Raw genomic sequence first — 18,776 nt, forward strand, 5'->3', positions numbered from 1 at the left:
AAGTTCATAGGTAAAACCTCAAATTAAAACCAAATGTGTGTGTTTGTGGAGGCTTCATAAAAACTAAAATAGTGAGAAAATACTGTCAGTGCACAAAACTACTTTGGCTCCTACCTACTTCTACAGTATATGTATAGAATGGATTGTGTCTGTGTATGTATTGGATGAATTCTCTCTGTGTGTCTGGGCTTAGATGACGAACCACAGGATGGTCTTCAACACTACGTGCTGATACTGGGATTCTTCCAGCCCCACCTGATCGGAGCACTTGATGCCATAGGTGTACATGTAGCCAATGTCATTACATTGTGTTCGGCGTGTGTGTGTGTTATTTTTATACCTCTCCCAGACACACCCTTTCAAGGCCGAGCCTTTATGGATTATTAAAAGGATGGTTCACCAAAATGTAAAAGCTTCTTTGATTTTTATCTAATTTGTTAACTGGAGGTCCAGCTAGAGCTCAAAGTTGGAATTATGTAGTTTGTTCAGTCACAAACATTACTGTGTGTATTCTGGACAGCGCAGGCAACAGTGGTACAGACCAAGCTTACTCAACGGAGACAACATTGTCCTGGATAGTAGGACTAAATACATTTCAGCTCGACAGGGAAGCCTTCACCAGCAGCCACTGTAGATGTTTGTTATTTGACATGCCTAATTTAAAGGGTGAAGTATTCAGATCCTTTACTTGCGTAAAAGTACGTCTGTATTCAAAACTTAGTGTGTACTTAAGTGTGTAAGTATTATCAGCTAAATTTACTTAAAAGTATTGATTTGTTCCGTCAGTGTTTATTTAATGTTTTTGGATTAATGTTAATACTGCATTAATGTGTATGTTGCAAAAAGTACAATATTTACCTATTATGAACCAACATTAAACAGAAATACTTAAATTAAGTGAAAGTACCTTGAATATGTAAAGTTCATACTTATTTGTAATCCACCACTACAACATTTACAACTAGTCTCCAATCAAAATGTTCTGTGGCTGAAATCATTTACCAGGTTTCTTACCAGCTAAGAATAATACATTTGCTTTTTACTCCTGTAATTATCTATTATTACTATTTAGCATGTCATCTTGGTCTCAATCAACATTATAGTGAGTGCAGTAATAATAGTAACTAACTATGTAGACATATTAGTTTCAACACTAAAGTGTAACACATTTGAATTGACAGATTCAATGCCTTAAATGCAAGAACATTTTTTATTGAGATGTTCAAGAATACAAGAAACAATACAATAAATACAATACAATACAATACAATACAATACTATAGAGGGCAGAGCACCTCACACAGTGACATAGTGAACTTCTAGTGATGTTGTGGCAGTTGGGTGTAGTAACGGAGCTGTGCTTCGGAGAGTCGGGATTAACTGGGCTGGATATCAGACTGAGTGCAGTAGTCAGTGTAATGGTCTCCTGGTCGGGACCTCTTGGTTGGTCCGGGTGACAAGGAGGACACTGTGCTAATCCAATGCGGAGTTGAGTGAAGAGGGAAAAGGCAATAAACTGTGGCTTGAGAATTCTCTGGTCTGTCGGTCCTTGTTCAGGCGCCGATTATGGAAGTCCCCTGTCCACAGTTGGCTGGCTGTGGACAGGAGAGTGGCTCCTGAACAGGGACTGACGGAAGAGAGAATCACTCGGCGTCTTCAGGCAAACTGAAACAGTTCACTTGGTGCACTTCACCTGTCGCTCCGTCACTCGACTCTGCTCTGGATCAGCCCAACGTTGCTCCTCGTAAACCCAGACCGAGCCTTCTACTAAAGATCCAAAATCAAATCAAATCAAATTTATTTGTATAGCCCCACATCACAAATTCTACATTTGTCTCAGTGTGCTTTACAGACTGTACAGGTTACGACACACTCTGTCCTTAGACCCTCGCATCGCACAAGGAAAAACTTCCTAAAAGAAACCCCAAAATTAAAGGGGGAAAAATGGAAGAAACCTTGGGGAGAGCAACTGAGGAGGGATCCCTCTCCCAGGACGGACAGACGTGCAATAGATGTCGTGTGTACAGGATAAACAACATAGTACCAATACAACATTTGACAGAAATTATGTTGTGTTGGAAAAGACAAAGACAAAACAAGGGTCCCAGCATGCATTGTGGCACTGACTACTTGATTCTGTCCAGGGGTCTTAACCCCAGCTAAACCGCTCTCCAGCAGACGCCGTTGTGACCACAGACATCATATTTGTTCTTTACGTCAAGTGAGGTGAGGGTCTACACACTCTACGCACTAGTCTACACAGCCGCAGCCGCAGCTGCAGAATGTTCTTTTGGCCCATGAGAGGAAGCGCTTGAAGAAGTTTTTCTTTTTGTTGCTCTTCTCCCGCTCTTGCTTTGTGTCGTCTGAAAATCAAAAGGACATTTTAATGATTCTGCTGTCCATGTTAGAATCAACAACAATGTGAGAGACCTTAACAATTCAGACAGTGGGGGTGAGCATTCTTTTACCATCTGTGGAGGCAGTGACTGCAGGGTGCTCCTCTTCCACGCTACATTCCTCAGGTGAGCTTTCAGGTGGAGTGGCTACTCTCTCTACCTCCATGGGGGGATCCACTGGACTGTCGTTGGAAAGGACAGCCAATGGGCTGGAAACATGCATACAGTTATTATACGGTTCCCTTATCTGCTCTAATGATGGCCCCTCTTCTCTATTCTCTCCTCTATCTGACATTGTTAAAGGAAATCATCTCACCTAGCTTCACGTGGCTGCACGTTCTCCTCAGTCCACGGCGTGCAGAATTCAGGTGGTGCTGGCTGCACCATGATGACACCAGGAGGGAGAGTTGGTGATGTTGGTTCCCAAGTTGTGCTTGTGTTATCCATGCTGTGGAATTAAGATACATGCAGTTAATCAAATGGTTGTTTCATCCCAGCTGAGGAGGAACTCATCCATTTGTTACTTTTCTTTGAAAAGAGATAAATGTAGCCAACTAAATGAAATAACATGCTAATGATGATTAGGGTTAGGGTTATTAAAATTCTACGGCTTCCTTATCTGCTCTAATGATGGCCCCTCTTCTCTATTCTCTCCTCTATCTGACATTGTTAAAGGAAATCATCTCACCTAGCTTCACGTGGCTGCACGGTCTCCTCATCCCAGCAGCTAACGAGTCTACATGGTGCTGCCTGCACCTTCATGACACCAGGAGGGAGAGTTAGTGAAATTGGTTCATCAAGTGGCTGCATGGTCTCCTCATCCCACCAGCTAACGAGTCTACATGGTGCTGGCTGCACCTTCATGCCACCAGGAGGGAGAGTTAGTGAAATTGGTTCATCAAGTGGCTGCATGGTCTCCTCATCCCACCAGCTAACGAGTCTACATGGTGCTGGCTGCACCTTCATGACACCAGGAGGGAGAGTTAGTGAAATTGGTTCATCAAGTGGCTGCATGGTCTCCTCATCCCACCAGCTAACGAGTCTACATGGTGCTGGCTGCACCTTCATGACACCAGGAGGGAGAGTTAGTGAAATTGGTTCATCAAGTGGCTGCATGGTCTCCTCATCCCACCAGCTAAGGAGTCTACATGGTGCTGGCTGCACCTTCATGACACCAGGAGGGAGAGTTGGTGAGGTTGGTGCAGCACGTGGCTGCACGTTCTCCTCATCCCACCACCTAACGGTTTTAGGTGTTGCTCTCTTCACCAACATGATACCATGAGGGAGAGTTGGTGAGGTTGGTGCAGCACGTGGCTGCACGTTCTCCTCATCCCACCACCTAACAGTTTTGGGTGTTGCTCTCTTCACCAACATGATACCATGAGGGAGAGTTGGTGAGGTTGGTGTAGCACGTGGCTGCACGTTCTCCTCATCCCACCACCTAACAGTTTTGGGTGTTGCTCTCTTCACCAACATGATACCAGCAGGGAGAGCTGGTGAAGTTGGTTCATCACGTGGCTGCATGGTCTCCTCATCCCACCAGCTAACGAGTCTACATGGTGCTGGCTGCACCATTCATGACACCAGGAGGGAGAGTTGGTGAAGTTGGTTCACAAGTTGAGCTTGTGTCTCTCATGCTGTGGATTTAAGATACATGCAGTTAATCAAAGGTTGTTTCATCCCAGCTGAGAAGGAACTCATCTATCTGTTACTTTTCTTTGAAAAGAGATAAATGTAGCCAACTAAATGAAATAACATGCTAATGATCATTAGGGTTAGGGTCGAAACTCGGCTCCAAGTATGAGATGGTATACACTTCCAGTTTCCTGAGTGATTAGATATTTACACAGCTAACAGACATATTTAGCATTATGAAAATAAGTTATCTAGGGCGTTCACAAACATTAGTTGATGTTAGCTGTTCATGTAAACACATCTGCATATTGCACATCGTAAATTTGACAAATCAAGTTCTCACACACTTTCTACATGAGGGAGAAATAAACAGGGACTTACCTGAATCACAGGAGATTTGTTCAATCAGTTGAAGTGATCAGTTGAGTTTGTTAAGAAGTTTGTGGAGTTGAGAAGTAATGATGTTCTCTGTCCGATCGTCCAAGTTAAAGTGACAAATGGGCACAAGCAGCCTGAACTTGTGATATGAGTTCTAGAATTGTATGTCATAGCTCATTCTAATGTCCTGTTCTAAAGTTCCGATGCCTTTGAAGAATACACATAGTTCCAAATTATGCTAATGAGGTATTCATTCAAATTTAAAAAATATGAATTCCAGTTACTTAAGTTACTTTTCTCAACCTTCAGAACAGGTGTCCAACTCATTTGAGTTCAGGGGCCACATGCAGTAAAATCACAGCACAATAACCTGTAAATAATGAAAATAAATGTCCCTTTGCTTTAGTGCATACGAGTACATTCTGAAAATGTTCACATTTAATGAACTATCTTTTTACAAAACATTATGAACAACCTGACATTTCTTAAGAAAAATAAGTTCAATGTCAACAATATTATGCCTCAGTTTATCATTTACACATTACAACTTTCAGATCACAGTGTAGCTACTAAACATTTAGTCACAGCTGTCTGGAACTGAACAATATAGTATTTTACTTTATGATCAAAACAACTTGTCAAGATCTAGAAATTATTTTAAGTTTACATTCATTGCCACATCTGTGTAGTAATCCTGCCAGCTGAACTGACAGCACACATACAAACTAAAGTGGGAACTATTAAGGAGGAAGGTTCATTTATCCCCCGGCCTTGTAAATGTATAAATAAATAAATACATAAAAGTTGTGACAGTGCTTGAACAAAAGGGTTCCACTAAACCAAACTCTTTTGTACTGAAGCTGCTGACTGACATTATATTGCACAATGTTCAATGTCTTTAAATATTTACACATTAAGTATTCATTTGTACAGAACTATATTCTTCAGGGTGCACAGCATTTTACATGAAGTAGGCTTACTCCGTTTAGTTTGATCCTGAAACTGTAAAACCCAAGTGTGTGTGTGTCTGTGTGTGTGTGTGTGTGTGTGTGTGTGTGTGTGTGTGTGTGTGTGTGTGTGTGTGTGTGTGTGTGTCATAGAAAGGAAAAGCATCTTAGACAACAGACATCACAGAGAGCGGCCGAGAGCCTTGGAAGAGCCACTTGCTTTGATTAATGGAGGATGGCTTTTTGGCTGCGGAGCACGGAAAGAGCCTCATGAGTCGAGCTCTCACGCCGGGCCGGTGGACAATCTGAGGGTAACCTGGGAAATACAGTTAGGTCTGACGGTTACCCAGGCAACTGACAGCCTCGGTACATCGAAGGCGATGGACATGCAAGAGGCGAAGGTCTATTAAAGTTCATGGAGACGTAAGGCTGCCTCAGCTCGTTCTTCAGGACAACAACACTGTTTGCTATGTTTTAGTTTAGAGATTACTTTTTAAATTTTACTTCAAAATCTAATACATTCGTATTATATAATGAGATGTACCTTTTTTAAATTACTTTTCTCCATGATAAAGCTCACTTTGTTGTACAATATTAATAAAACAAGACAAAGAACATGCCATAATTTAAGCATCATATATAAATCCAAAAACGGTGAAAAACAAAGTAAATAAATTAGTAAAGTAACAAATACATTGAAATTATGTAAATAATAATTATAATAAAAAGGAAAATAAATAATGTAATAATAAAATAAGTACTAACAAATGAAATGGTAGATGAGGGGGAAAATGAAATAATAATAGTAAATAAATAAAACAAATAAATTACAATTCTTTGAAATAATAAATAAAAGGAAAATATATATTATAATAAAATACGTTGATTGTGTTAGGTCATCATTATAGTTCCCCTTACTTAATAATAAAAAAACAACGTAAATGGAACATTAACCTGGACACAAGCTCACACCACGACTTTGTAATGAACATGAATTATTACTGTATATGTGGTACATGTGCCGTAAGCTGCTGATATTTTAGCATTCATGCTACAAGTTCTAATAAACGTGAACAGCTGATATGTGGCTCTGTGCACAGCGGTGCTTCAGGCTACATGCTCGTGCACTTAGTTCACTGGGTTACATTACATATTACCACGTCTCCCTGCACATCGTCGGTCAGCCGTGTGAAAGACGGGCTCTGCCTGTGACCTCCCGTCAGGCTGTAATGTGACAACTCATCTGGACTCTTTTCACACACAGACAAAGTGCAGTCTTCCTTCTGTCACTTTCAAAGGCAGCTTGGTACACGATTAGTAAACTAAAGTCGTCTGTCCAAGCTTTAAATTAATGACCACAACAAAAACTCTTATCTTCTATGCTGTGTGAGTATGAAAGTCATTAAGTAAAAAGTTCACAGTCTTGCCTACAATAGCACCCCCCCCCCCTCCCACGCCGGGCTACTCTGCAGAATATAATGTGGTGTTTGATGGCAGCAGTGGGAGTTAGGACGAGCTCTCGAGTGCTGCAGACCGTTCGTCAATCACAGCAGTTAACACTTAATTAATCGATCGCAGGTAAAAGTAACAGCAGAGGTAGAAGTCGTCCAGCTAACTTCAGAAGGCCTCGACAAACCTCGGCTATAAAGGGACGTTGTGTATTACATCACTGAATACAGGCTGTGAAAATTACATCATAAATCTGCAACCTGGTCCGGCAACATCCAGGAGGTCAAGTGAAGAATGGGCTGCGAGCAGAAGAATGGCTCCGTGTGAAACGACTGGGAGGAGATGATACCCGAGGTTGTTGTGATGTGAGTGTGGGTCAGTCTGCCTGCACAGCACAGCGAGTTCACACAGATCAATAAGACGAGTATCGAGGCTGCAAATACTGGAAGAATTTCTCTAAAGACAGAGTGGATTTCCTCGAAACATCAACCAGTCAGAAATACTACAAATACTGTACATGTAGAAATAAAATGCTGACTTAGGCAAAGATGTTTCCTTCGAGCTAAATGCTAACAAGCTCACATCAACTAAACGATTATCGATTAACTGAAAATATTATCGATAATGAAAGTAATCAGTAGTTGCAGCCCTATTTAGAACTGACGCTTTATATTTAAATGTGTTTACGTGTTAAATGAGTTTGAGGCAGACTGCAGCTTGACCTAACATGACTTCTTCATTTCAGAAATCCTGCCGAACATGTTCTCATCAAGCTTGAAAAAGTAGTCCCTGCTAACGTGCACAACAACACAAAAATATAGCTCTCATAGAAGACACTGTTGATTGATATTGCCCTCCATAATGACTCGTTAACTTTGAGATTTAGAGGATGTAGAGACGAAGTGAAGCTCTCATCTGTTCCTGTTACCTACCTGACACACACCTTCCTCCCTGAGTGGAGACGTCTGTGTGCCCTCGCTGAGCTTTTGTTAGCAGGTAATATTGGTCTCGACAGCTAGGCTTTATTTGGAAATATTACAGATACATCTTTGCTAGCTTGGAGCTCAAGGACAATGTGGTGAGCTTCAGTATACTGTTCAGTACCTGAACAACGAGAGAGTTTAGGATGCAGTGCAAACATTATGACCATCAGCGCTGTCACTAATAGCATGACTGCTGATGAAAAGCTGAACGAACATGAAGGCAATAAAAACCAATCTGTAAATAAAGCTGAGTGAGTGACACAGCTCTTAATCAGGCAGGAAAAGAGCATGCAGTCATGGCAGTCTGATGAATGTCTGCCCTTTGGGTTTATTGATGGATCTGAGTGTGTGTGTTCATGTAGAGAGCAGCTTGTGCTGTGCTCTGGTGCCCTTACCCACAAAAGGTCAAAGGTTACCATTTTGCTGAAAAACATAAATGGTTGTTGTTGTCCTGAAGAATCAATGACATCAAGCAAACACAGAGGATTCTGTATCAGTCATTACGTGCACACATATAAAGTCATGCCACACTTTTGCCTTCCTTGAAAGATAGAAACCTCCGCAGCTCACTGCCGGCAGGTTGCAGCTCGCTGCCGGCAGGTTGCAGCTCGCTGCCGGCAGGTTGCAGCTCCGCTCGCTGCTGGCAGGTGGCAGGTTGCAGCTCGCTGCCGGCAGGTTGCAGCTGACTGTGCAGCTCATCAAAATGCAATTCATACTGTATCCACCTCTGAGTAACAAAGCTGTCTTGAATATATTGAATATCTTTACAAGTGTCATAAACAAAGACAAATGCCTCAGCAAAATATAATTGCCACGGGACATAGTGTAACTAGCTTTGTAACCTATCGCCATAAAATGGTCCACTGCACAGTATCTTCTTCATCAATTATTCCACATAGACGCAAAAATACTTAAACCCTGAAAAATGAATGTGAGAATATGAGCCAGCAAAATGAGTCTGAGATCAATCGTAGTTCAGCTACTACGATCCCTCAAGAGATTCAAGAAGCATTCGTCACAAAGTCACGCTGGAGGGTAAAACCTCCGCAGGATCCATGAACCAAAAAAGAGTGCCTTTTAAATATTTGATGAATCTATACCATGTGCAAAGTGAAATGTCTTCAGTTGACCACGAAGGGCTTCTTGATATCAATAATTCTCAGGTCAACTCTTGTGCTGAAGCACGCACTCTGATGAGCTGTGCTGCTGAGCTCGCTGCTTCTTTGATTCGCTGTGAGGGTGCATGACCAGTAAGTACTGCATCGAGGCAAATGATGGCCTGAGGGTCCACATAGGACAGATGAATTTAAAACAGTAAGTGCAAGAGACCCTTCTTCGGTGTGAGATTTAAATTTAAATTATTGAACGGATCTCTGATGGAGAAGGTCTGGGTTTAATCTGTGTGAAATTGGTCAAGATAGTTTTTAATTGCAGACATTGATAGCATTCATCAGACCCCGTATTTTATTTCCTACAAGCCTCCCAACCCCTATGTTATCAGACTAAAATAGTGCTAGCACCATGTGTCTTTGCTTCTGAGTGTGTGTGTGTGTGTGTGTGTGTGTGTGTGTGTGTGTGTGTGTGTGTGTGTGTGTGTGTGTGTGTGTGTGTGTCTCAGGCGAGGTCTTAACCAGCTCCCTGACATCCCTTTAGCAATGCGGTGGCGCCATGAAGGCTGGGCTCACCAGAGTAGGCCCTGACTCCACTGGAGCACAACTCATCTTCTGACAGTTTGCTTGGTAGTGTTCCAGGCGGCAGCACCGTACATGTGGCACATACAGCTTCAGGAGTGGTGTAAACATCTGAGTGGACAGTTGACTTTGTCTGATTGAAGGAGTTCAGCTCGGTCTGTTTGTCAGCAGGACTACAGAGAAACTTCCAGCCCGATTTTCATGAAACTTAGTGGAAGGGTGTAGCAATCTTTTCCTGCTCTCCACATATATAAAAATTAATATTCAAAAGTATTCCATGGTGTTTTCTGAAGGAGGAACAGAAAGCTAAGGTGTTTTTAATTTGCCGGACTTCTTTCTGTGGATTGATATGATTGGACGTGGTCCTTAGTAACGGTTTATTATACAGAAATAACTAAATTGACCAATCAGTATTCAACTAAGGTGTGTAATAATATAAGTTAGTGTATCGTGGTTAAATCATTGATGATCTGATTGTTGGCTCACAACATGCTGGACTGACAAATGAAACGACATGAATCAGATTTCTCCCCGTCAATAAACTCCCACTGTTGATGAGACGCCATCCAGACAAACACCTGAACTCGATACTGATCTTATCTCAACATGAACTCACTCCTAATATAGCCTGCTCCGAGTGCTGGCAATACAACACATAATAATCAACCACCAATCTCAGGGTGTCCTGTTCATCTCAGGGCTGCACCGCCGTCCACCGATGTCCATTTATGGGCAAAATATGTCACATGTACATGTCTATAGTTACTAAAGCGGTATGGATGATTGCAGAGAAACGCAGCATTACAAGATCATAAAGTTACTTTCAGGCTTTAAGTTGATATTCGTAGGATCATTTAAATTTACATTCTTGGGTTCCAGTTTGGTTTGATCAATGCTGGAGGCGCAGAATAATCAGCAGTCAGACATTTAAATTCCCTTCTGTGAGTGATTGTAGTCGTCAGTGGGACCAAGGAAATGTCTGACCCCACCGGGAGCTTCCTACCAACTACCTTAGATGCTGCTTGCTGTACAAATATACACATGTATATATATATTTATCATATGTAACTTAAAAGGTAATTTAAATGAAGATTTGAAAAACCTGTTTGGATGTAGTGCTTCCTCTTCACCCTTTGTGTAGCATTTAAGAAAGTTTCTCGTGGTGATAAATAGTAACATGGACACTGACAGTAAGATTAAGTGACTGAAATTATTTATTTAACTTTATTGAAATAAAGCTCTATGACTCCTTAAAGTCTCTTCTGAAAACACACTTTTAGCAGAAAGCATATCCTGATTTTATCTGAACTGCCTTGTATTTAATGTATTGATTATTTTTGATGTTATCCTTCATGTTATATCATTCAGTATTTTGTTTTATTCTTCTCTCTGTGAGGCACTTTGTACTTTGTTTTAATAAGTTCTCTATTAATAAAGTTTATTATAATTATGTTGACATGTTTACTGTCCTCACACCAGGCATAAAGCCAGAGGAGTCTTAATCTCTTCACAGCTTGATCTGTCCCCTGCAGATCTGCAGACAGATGAGGTTAAAGTCAAAGTAAGGAAATCACTGCGTTCTCCAAAAGCAAAGACTTAGACTGCAGAGTAATAACATCCCTGAACATCCATCCATTGCAGGTGTTTCAAACTAAAGAGAAATAGTCCTCCAAACATGCAGCACACAGAGGTGGCTGTTAAAACTAAAGCTGATGATTGGATACATAAGCTGGTCAATACCTTTTTTTTTTAAGTTATATTTTTGGGCTTTTCATGCCTTTATGATAGCGAGAAGTGCAGATTGTGAAAGGGGGAGAGAGAGAGAGAGAGAAGGGGAACGACATACAGCAAATGGCCACAGGTCGGACTCGAACCAGTGGCCGCTGTGGCAAGGACTCAGCCTTTACATATGGGTCGCCTGTGCTACCGCATCCATCTATCCATCCATCTATTATCCATCAGTCTATCCATCCATCTATCCATGTATCTATCCATCCATCCATCTATCATCTATCTGTCCATCCATCTGTCTGTCCATCCATCTGTCTGTTCATCCATCTATCTGTCCATACGTCCATCTATTATCTATCTATCTATCCATCCATCTATCTATCTATCCATCAATCATCTGTCCGTCCATCCATCTATCTGTCCATCCATCCATCATCCATCTATCCATCAATCATCCGTCCGTCTGTCCATCCATCTATCATCTATCTGTCCAACCATTCATCTATCATCCATCTGTCCATCTATCCATCTGTCCATCTATCTATCCATCCATCCATCATCTATCTGTCCATCCATCTATCCATCCATCTACCTGTCTGTCCATCCATCTATCCATCCATCCATCTATCATCCATCCATCGATTATCCATCTATCCATCCATCTATCTATCCATCCTATCTGTCCATCCATCTATCCTGTCCATCCATCTATCTGTCCATCCATCTATCCATCCATCTATCCATCCGTCCATCTATCTGTCCATCCATCTATCTATCCGTCCATCTATCTATTATCCATCTATCCATCTATCTGTCCTGAATCTGATCTGTGTAACTGAAGCACGTTAATACTGACAGACTGGGATAGTAAATCTCAAATACAATTTCTCTCCGTCACGTTTAAATTCCTTGCCTGAACTTCTTGGCAGCACCTGCAGCTCACAGTATGCCATTGTTCTGCTGACTGTGGTGTTGCTGCAACATTTATACTTTGTCACAAGTACAATTGCAATCAGACTAAATAAAAGGTCAAGTCGCACAAAACTTTATGGCCTTGTTTACGCTGCAATATCATGTTGTGAATCGGACTTGGAATACGGAGCAGATATCATGGTGCTATCATTCTTTGTGAATGTTTACAACCTTCCCCCAGAAAAATTATCCCAGTGGGAAAATGCCAATTTATATAAAGTGAGTGAACTGTGAAAAGGTGAATGGAAGTGCAACAATAAATGCAAATCCAGATGTGCCTGAGGACAGAAGATTAAACGTCTAGCTTCTTTGCGATGGCTGACTTTGCCTTCACTGTCGCACCAAATATTTTCTAATGCTCCAAAACAAATTATAGCCGACATCCAGAATACCAGAGCTGCCACCAGTGGACATCTGTTGATTACAATTCTGCTTTTCCTCAAGTGTTAGATCTGCGGATCCAGTCAATAAAAGAAAAGTAATCCAAGCACAGTCCCCACTGTGTAATGAGAAAAGCTCATTTTATATCAGATAAATCACATGGAACATGAGAGAGGCGGATACAGATCTGCCATTTGTTCCCATTTGGTGGGCCCAAATACAAATAAGCCCAAAGATTGCTGTCTAGGAGAGCGATATGTCATCGCTGTTATTTAATAAACAGCCTCCAGTTCTTTACGGCAGGCAGGAAAAATGGTTGTGAAATCGACTAATGGAGAAATAGGAAGATGAAGGCAGGGTCACTGCATGGGCCGTCTTAAAAGCGAAGCACGTAGGGCACATTATTGAGACTACCAAGACCTACGTCTGTCCCCCAGTCCTGAGTAAAAAAACATTGTTTTGCATTTTTTATCTTTCTGTTGAGATATGAATTCATTTATCCTAGGACATTTGTGCTTTACTGCCAATGATGAAAGGCGTATGCAAATACATCAGAAGCAGAATGGGAATAGACCTGTGTAAACAGCCAAGTGGACTGAAGCCATGATTATTCCCCTTAGAAGGCAAAGTAGCACAAACTACTGTAGCTCTTAACTGGCAAAAAGAAGGCATTAGCCCCCCTTTCTGCCATTAGTACACTGTGGCTCATGCACTTACAGTACAGGAGTTGTAATCAGCTAAACAAGCCAATGCCAAACGGCATCATTGAGCGTGACTGACGCCGTCACGGTGGCCATAAAGACACAAGGCATGTTCTGGACTCAGAGAAAGAGCAGGCTACACTTTTAATAGCAATCATTCATCACTTAGGTTTCAATAACAGTCTGTCTCAAAAAAAAAACCTTGCTCTGCTCTTTCTAATCAATTTCAAGATTATAAAGTACGATAAGATTTGAGAAGCTCGCAGGAGTCTTTTTAGTTTCACTTCTAAGTGAGTCATCTGTATTGCAGTCGCTGACAGGGAACTCACACGGATGCTACCAGCAGTCACTCACCGTTTATATCTCACAGAAACGGCCTGAGATCCCAGAGCAACACTTCTGAACTAAAATCTAATTGTCTTTATATACTGGAGCTCAGACAAAAGACAAACTGAGGTGATATGGCCTCATATATGTTGAGATTTGAGACGATGGGGAAAAACTCCCCAAAAGTGAAACTAAATTGGCTTTTAGGGTCAATTAACTTTTTACTTACCTATTTTATTACTTCTATGACAATGGGGCTTTTACTCACTACTGTAATGCAAAGAGACTGGGCATCCAATTCTTCTTAACTTTACAATGTAGAACACAGTAATAGTGTATTCAGACACAAGTTAAAACCTAGCTCTGTGGAGTCACGTTTAGAAAAGTTCTTTCTTTTGTGTGTGAGGACTGGTAGCTGCTGATGGATGATATTTTATCAGACTCGGGGCAAATTGAAGCTTCGCTCTGTGCAGTTAATGGCGTCAGAATATATTCAGAATATATACTATAGAATCACTGCTACACAAAGACACATTTGCTCCAAGTCATCAATTTCCATCCAAGTGTCCCAGTTCTCTTTACATTCAAAGACCCAACTAATGAAGTTCGCTGGAAGACAAGTGGTGTCTATTTCCCTACTTTACTTTCATCACACATGTTATCCTCTAACAGTAGAAGGAATTAATGAACTCCGGCCGGTTGTGTGAGAAACAAAGCAGATCAATCTGAACATCGATACAATATTCAGACTTCACTAAAGAAACATTCAAACATTTTTCCCATCGATGAAACTAGAAGGGACTTTAAAGTGCGCTTGATCCGGCTGAACAAAAGTAGCAATCAGCCATAATGTTGGAACTGCTGCATTATGCATGAGAATCTATGACCTTGGCTTAATTATGGAAAATATTGTTGCTGGATTCACGTGGCAACATGATTATTCATTTAGTGAATTAAAGCCATCAACACGCTGAATGGTAACTGGTTGTGTAACCTTGATGGGATGCATCAAAGCACTAGAGATAGCTCAAGGTTCATGAAAGTGATTTTTCTTTTATATTCCAACACTTAAGCTTAAACAAAGCACCTTCTTCTTTGAATAACATCGTCACAGAGGCGCTGTGGCTTTGCATCGCAACGGCATGTATACACATATACTCGTTTTACAACAGTGGGGAGATCACAAGCTATTACAGACTCTACGTTACCTCCCTGCAGAGCGTTGGCACACAGGTCATTTAATTAAATACATCTTTAAGAATACAATCTGCCTCCAGCTGCCTGCACACAGGGAGCCTTTAAGCACTGCAATCATCCATATCAGATCCTCCTCCTATCAGAATGTATCATCTGAAATGTTTTCATCTGAATTGATTGCTTGAGTTATTCTTGTTGTCCAGACTCAAATTGACAGACAGCGTCCTCTTACTTTCAATAAGCTGCTGTTCTTCCCCCTAAAGGCCCCAGAGGGACCTATAACTCCGGATGCTCAGATAAAGGTTAAGTCAATCATGTCCCCGCTCTCAATACGCATCGTGGAAAACGCCAAAGGGTAATTGGTCATTGTTGTTCTTTAAATTGATTGGTACATATTTAGCAGGGGAGCTGCTCGCAGAGGGTCTCACACTTCAGTGCCTGTAACCGGGTCATTCCTTCTATATCTTTAATATTTAAAATCCTAGTTGCTGAACACTTCTGCTGACTCAACTTTGATGATGGATGTGTGACTCGACAAAATACAATCCCATACAGATGCAGTTTATACCACACCCATTATCCAATGTGTGTGTGTGTGTGTGTGTGTGTACTGGATATTAACACACTTCTGCACTTAACAAAATGAAGAACGCACTTCGATATTTTGCAGTGTTTCACTGGCAGCCGACTTTAAACACCGGCACAGGAAATGAAGACGTAACAGCCTTGGACTCAAACATAGCTGTGACTCTCGTGCTGCTGGGCCACCAGCTTTACTCCTGCATGATGAGATTATCAACGACAGGCACGTCAGAACTGCTACATCACAACTGAATGCCACCAAAAAACAGCAGAAAGGTCAGTCATAATTGTGTATCATAAAAATTCAACAGGCTTGTCTGGTTGTTTAAAAGTCTCGGTGGACAAACAGAGAGCACAGCTTTGCCACAAGGATGACAATGAACATTTGACATTTTCTGCATCTGATACTGGACAACAAGATTGTAAACTTTGGTGGTTGAAATTATGTATTGGGACAGGAAAAGAGCGCAGACCACCATAACTGTTTCCATGAGTGACACATAATGCGTGTGTCCGCCCTGTGATCCAGATGCTTTCAAATATCCGTTCTTCCTTGGCCCATGTTACACCCTTCCACCCAGTTTCATGGAAATCATGCCGGTAGTGTTTCTGTAATCCTACCGACAGACAGACAAACCAAATCGAAAACAAGTTGTTTGAATCTCATAAATGACTTGGGTAATATGGATGCAGGTATATATATATATATAAAATAAGATATCACAACATATCAGGTTACACTTGGAAATCAGTTGACAACAACAACAACAGGATCTTATGCTCATCGTCTCATGATGTACATTGTCATGTTGCTCGATCCAAGAATCCTGTAATTAAACTACCAATAGCTACAATTACCACTGACAGCCAACAGAAGTTTAACCAATCAGCTCACAACCAGAACAACCTCTCTGTAATTAATGAGGACAAACACAGGAAAACTAGAAGGGCACTCGGAGAGCGGAGACCTCTGCCAAATGACTTGTATCTGCGATGTTAACCAAAGTACATTTGGATCCGCTGAAAGTTAAAACAAACAATCAGGAGCAGAAGCGTCTCAGGTCAGTGAGGTCACCAACCCTCTCCGCTGCCAGGCCATAAATCCACATCAAGGACACGACAACTTTGTTAGATGGATCTTAGCGCTAAGACTCTCTGCGCTCCCGCCGGGTAATAGCAGAACGTGGGTCCAAATTGACACAGCGGTGCATCCGTGTTCGGCTAATGGTGCACTCGTGAATGTGGGTGTGTGTTGGGGTCGGGAACTAGAGAATTATTAATCATTGTGTGAAACACTGATTAGTCTGCACCCTCTGAGGCTTTGCTCAGCACTTTGCACTAATGGCTCTGCATTGTAGAAATGTGTGTGTGTGTGTGCATGAGAGAAACAAAAAGTGAAATGTGTTCCTTGTTATGTCGCAGTGCGTCCAAGCAAATCAGAATGGAAATATGAAGATGAATTACGACAGAGACATTTCTACAAAAGTAATATCATTTCTCATTAGGGTATTTTACTAGCCAGCTGCGATGACATTAAAATACTAGCAGGAGTGCATGCACACATCAGTCCAGCTACATTCATAATTAGGCTTTGAGTGGCTGCCCAGGCCACGGTCCAACCTGAACCCCAGACCCCCCCCCCCTCAACTAAAACCGCCTGTTTGCTTCCTGCTCCAAAATGAAGCTCCACATTTCGCAGACTGAAACCCACCTGTTTCGACTGCACCTCGGCCAATAATAAATCAAATGAAAATGTATTTCTGTATGTTGCACGTACATTGATTGGGCTTATTTGAGGCTATTGTTCTGCACTTAAAGGATTGGACCTATTTGAAGCTGATGTACTTGCATGATTCTCGCTGTTCGGAGTTGTATCCTCAGGAATGTGTTCAGAGTGTTGTACAGTCCCTGCAGGTCAGATTGTCTTTGCTGCCAGCTGACGCTACAGTAAAGAGTGGGACAAGGTAAAATACCTCCGGACCACGTTCAACTCGCTTTCTCTCCTGCATTTGGAAAGTTGCCACTTCAGATGTGCAGCCCAGCCTCTGCCACGCTGAGGCTTTTAAAGCAGGACCTTCATGCCCCAGATGTCTGAGTGGAGCCGCTCAGGTGGCCGGCAGAGGGATGTGATGGCAGTGTGCAGCTCCCAGCTGCGAACATATCTGACTGTATGGATGTTCAGCAGAGCGTGCACGATCACATATCCCTCGAGGTTTTATTAAGAAGGGTGAAAAACATTTGGTTTTTGCAGAAGGTGACAGCTGCAAAAGGGGATTTGTGTTACAAACATATCAACAAAGTTAAATGTTGTGACTGCTGGGTTTTTATTAGAAAGGGAAGAAGTGGAACATGTTTGTGGAGTTAGATAGATGGACAGAGAATTCATTATTTAAGTCTGATTGAGCCGGATGTTCTGCTTCTCTTTTCCTTTTGTTTCACTGTAAAATGTATTGTTTTCGGTTTTGAGTTGTTGGTTCTTGAAGATGTCCCGTTGTGCTCTGGGAAACTGTTTTCTGACATTTATAGACTCAAATAATGAATTGAGAAACAAACTAAATATAGTCAATTACTCAACTAATTTTATACAACAAATTTAAAGCAAAAATGCCCTAATTGAATACTTACTAATTACTAATTGAATAATCTAGAAAGTCTCTAAATTACCGACGTTTGAAATATCTCTGATCCTCATTTTAAAGACTATTTGCCTATTTTCAACCCCCCTCTCTCCTGAACATGACTTCACATCAATACCTGTATTGACAGCTCGTCAGGTGCCACATATTCAGTAAGTAATTACACTGAGAGACACCCGTGTGGAATAAAGATCTCCCCATGAGGCAAACCGCTCGACACGCTGCGACTCTCATCTCACTGTGGAAGATAATAAATCTCACGTCGGCTACATCCGTTAACGCAGAGCGAGGGGAAAGCAAGTTTCAAGTCGCCGCTGCTGTTTAGGTAAAGCTTGTAAACTGTCCACCAGGTGAAAACACTGGTCCCATGTGCCTTTAAAATAACAACCGCAGCCAGACGCAGACACCTCCGAGCTCCATCCGAACACTCGGGTCAGCTCTTTGCAGCTGCCCACTTTTACAAGTTGGCACTTTTCTTATCATCGCCCTGAATATGCACACAGCTTCTGTTTATCCTAATTAGAAAATAAAGCGTGTTTACTAAACAGCCGCATGATGGATGGGCTGCTTTGGAGCTCAAACTGCTTACTATGCTGCTCTACTTTACTTAATGAGACAACTGCAGTCACTCCAAACTAAACAGTTTATTTAGGCTGAAACATTCGGTGCTAAGTGAGCCTTACTGCGCCCGTACAGGAGGACGGGTCTGTTTCCGAACGCACAATGACATGACAAGTTGTAATTGGATTGTATTTTGATTAATTAACACG

At 41.7% G+C, this 18,776-nt stretch overlaps 1 protein-coding gene across 6 annotated transcripts in view; it reads right to left on the reverse strand.

Moving 5' to 3' along the window:
- kcnip4a (potassium voltage-gated channel interacting protein 4a) overlaps positions 1-18,776 on the reverse strand; it is a 116,395-nt gene that overhangs the window by 10,424 nt on the left and 87,195 nt on the right. Inside the window, exon 1 of one of the 6 annotated variants that reach the window (XM_029455148.1) lies at positions 5,577-5,670. The exons of the other annotated variants lie outside the window; for them this stretch is intronic. Within the exon in view, the coding sequence (XP_029311008.1) occupies positions 5,577-5,628 (52 nt within the window). The 5' untranslated portion in view covers positions 5,629-5,670. Of the gene's footprint in view, positions 1-5,576; positions 5,671-18,776 lie in introns of those variants that run through there. 6 annotated transcript variants of the gene reach the window in all.

Source organism: Cottoperca gobio, chromosome 18 (genome assembly GCF_900634415.1).
Source record: "Cottoperca gobio chromosome 18, fCotGob3.1, whole genome shotgun sequence".
Taxonomy (NCBI): domain Eukaryota; kingdom Metazoa; phylum Chordata; class Actinopteri; order Perciformes; family Bovichtidae; genus Cottoperca; species Cottoperca gobio.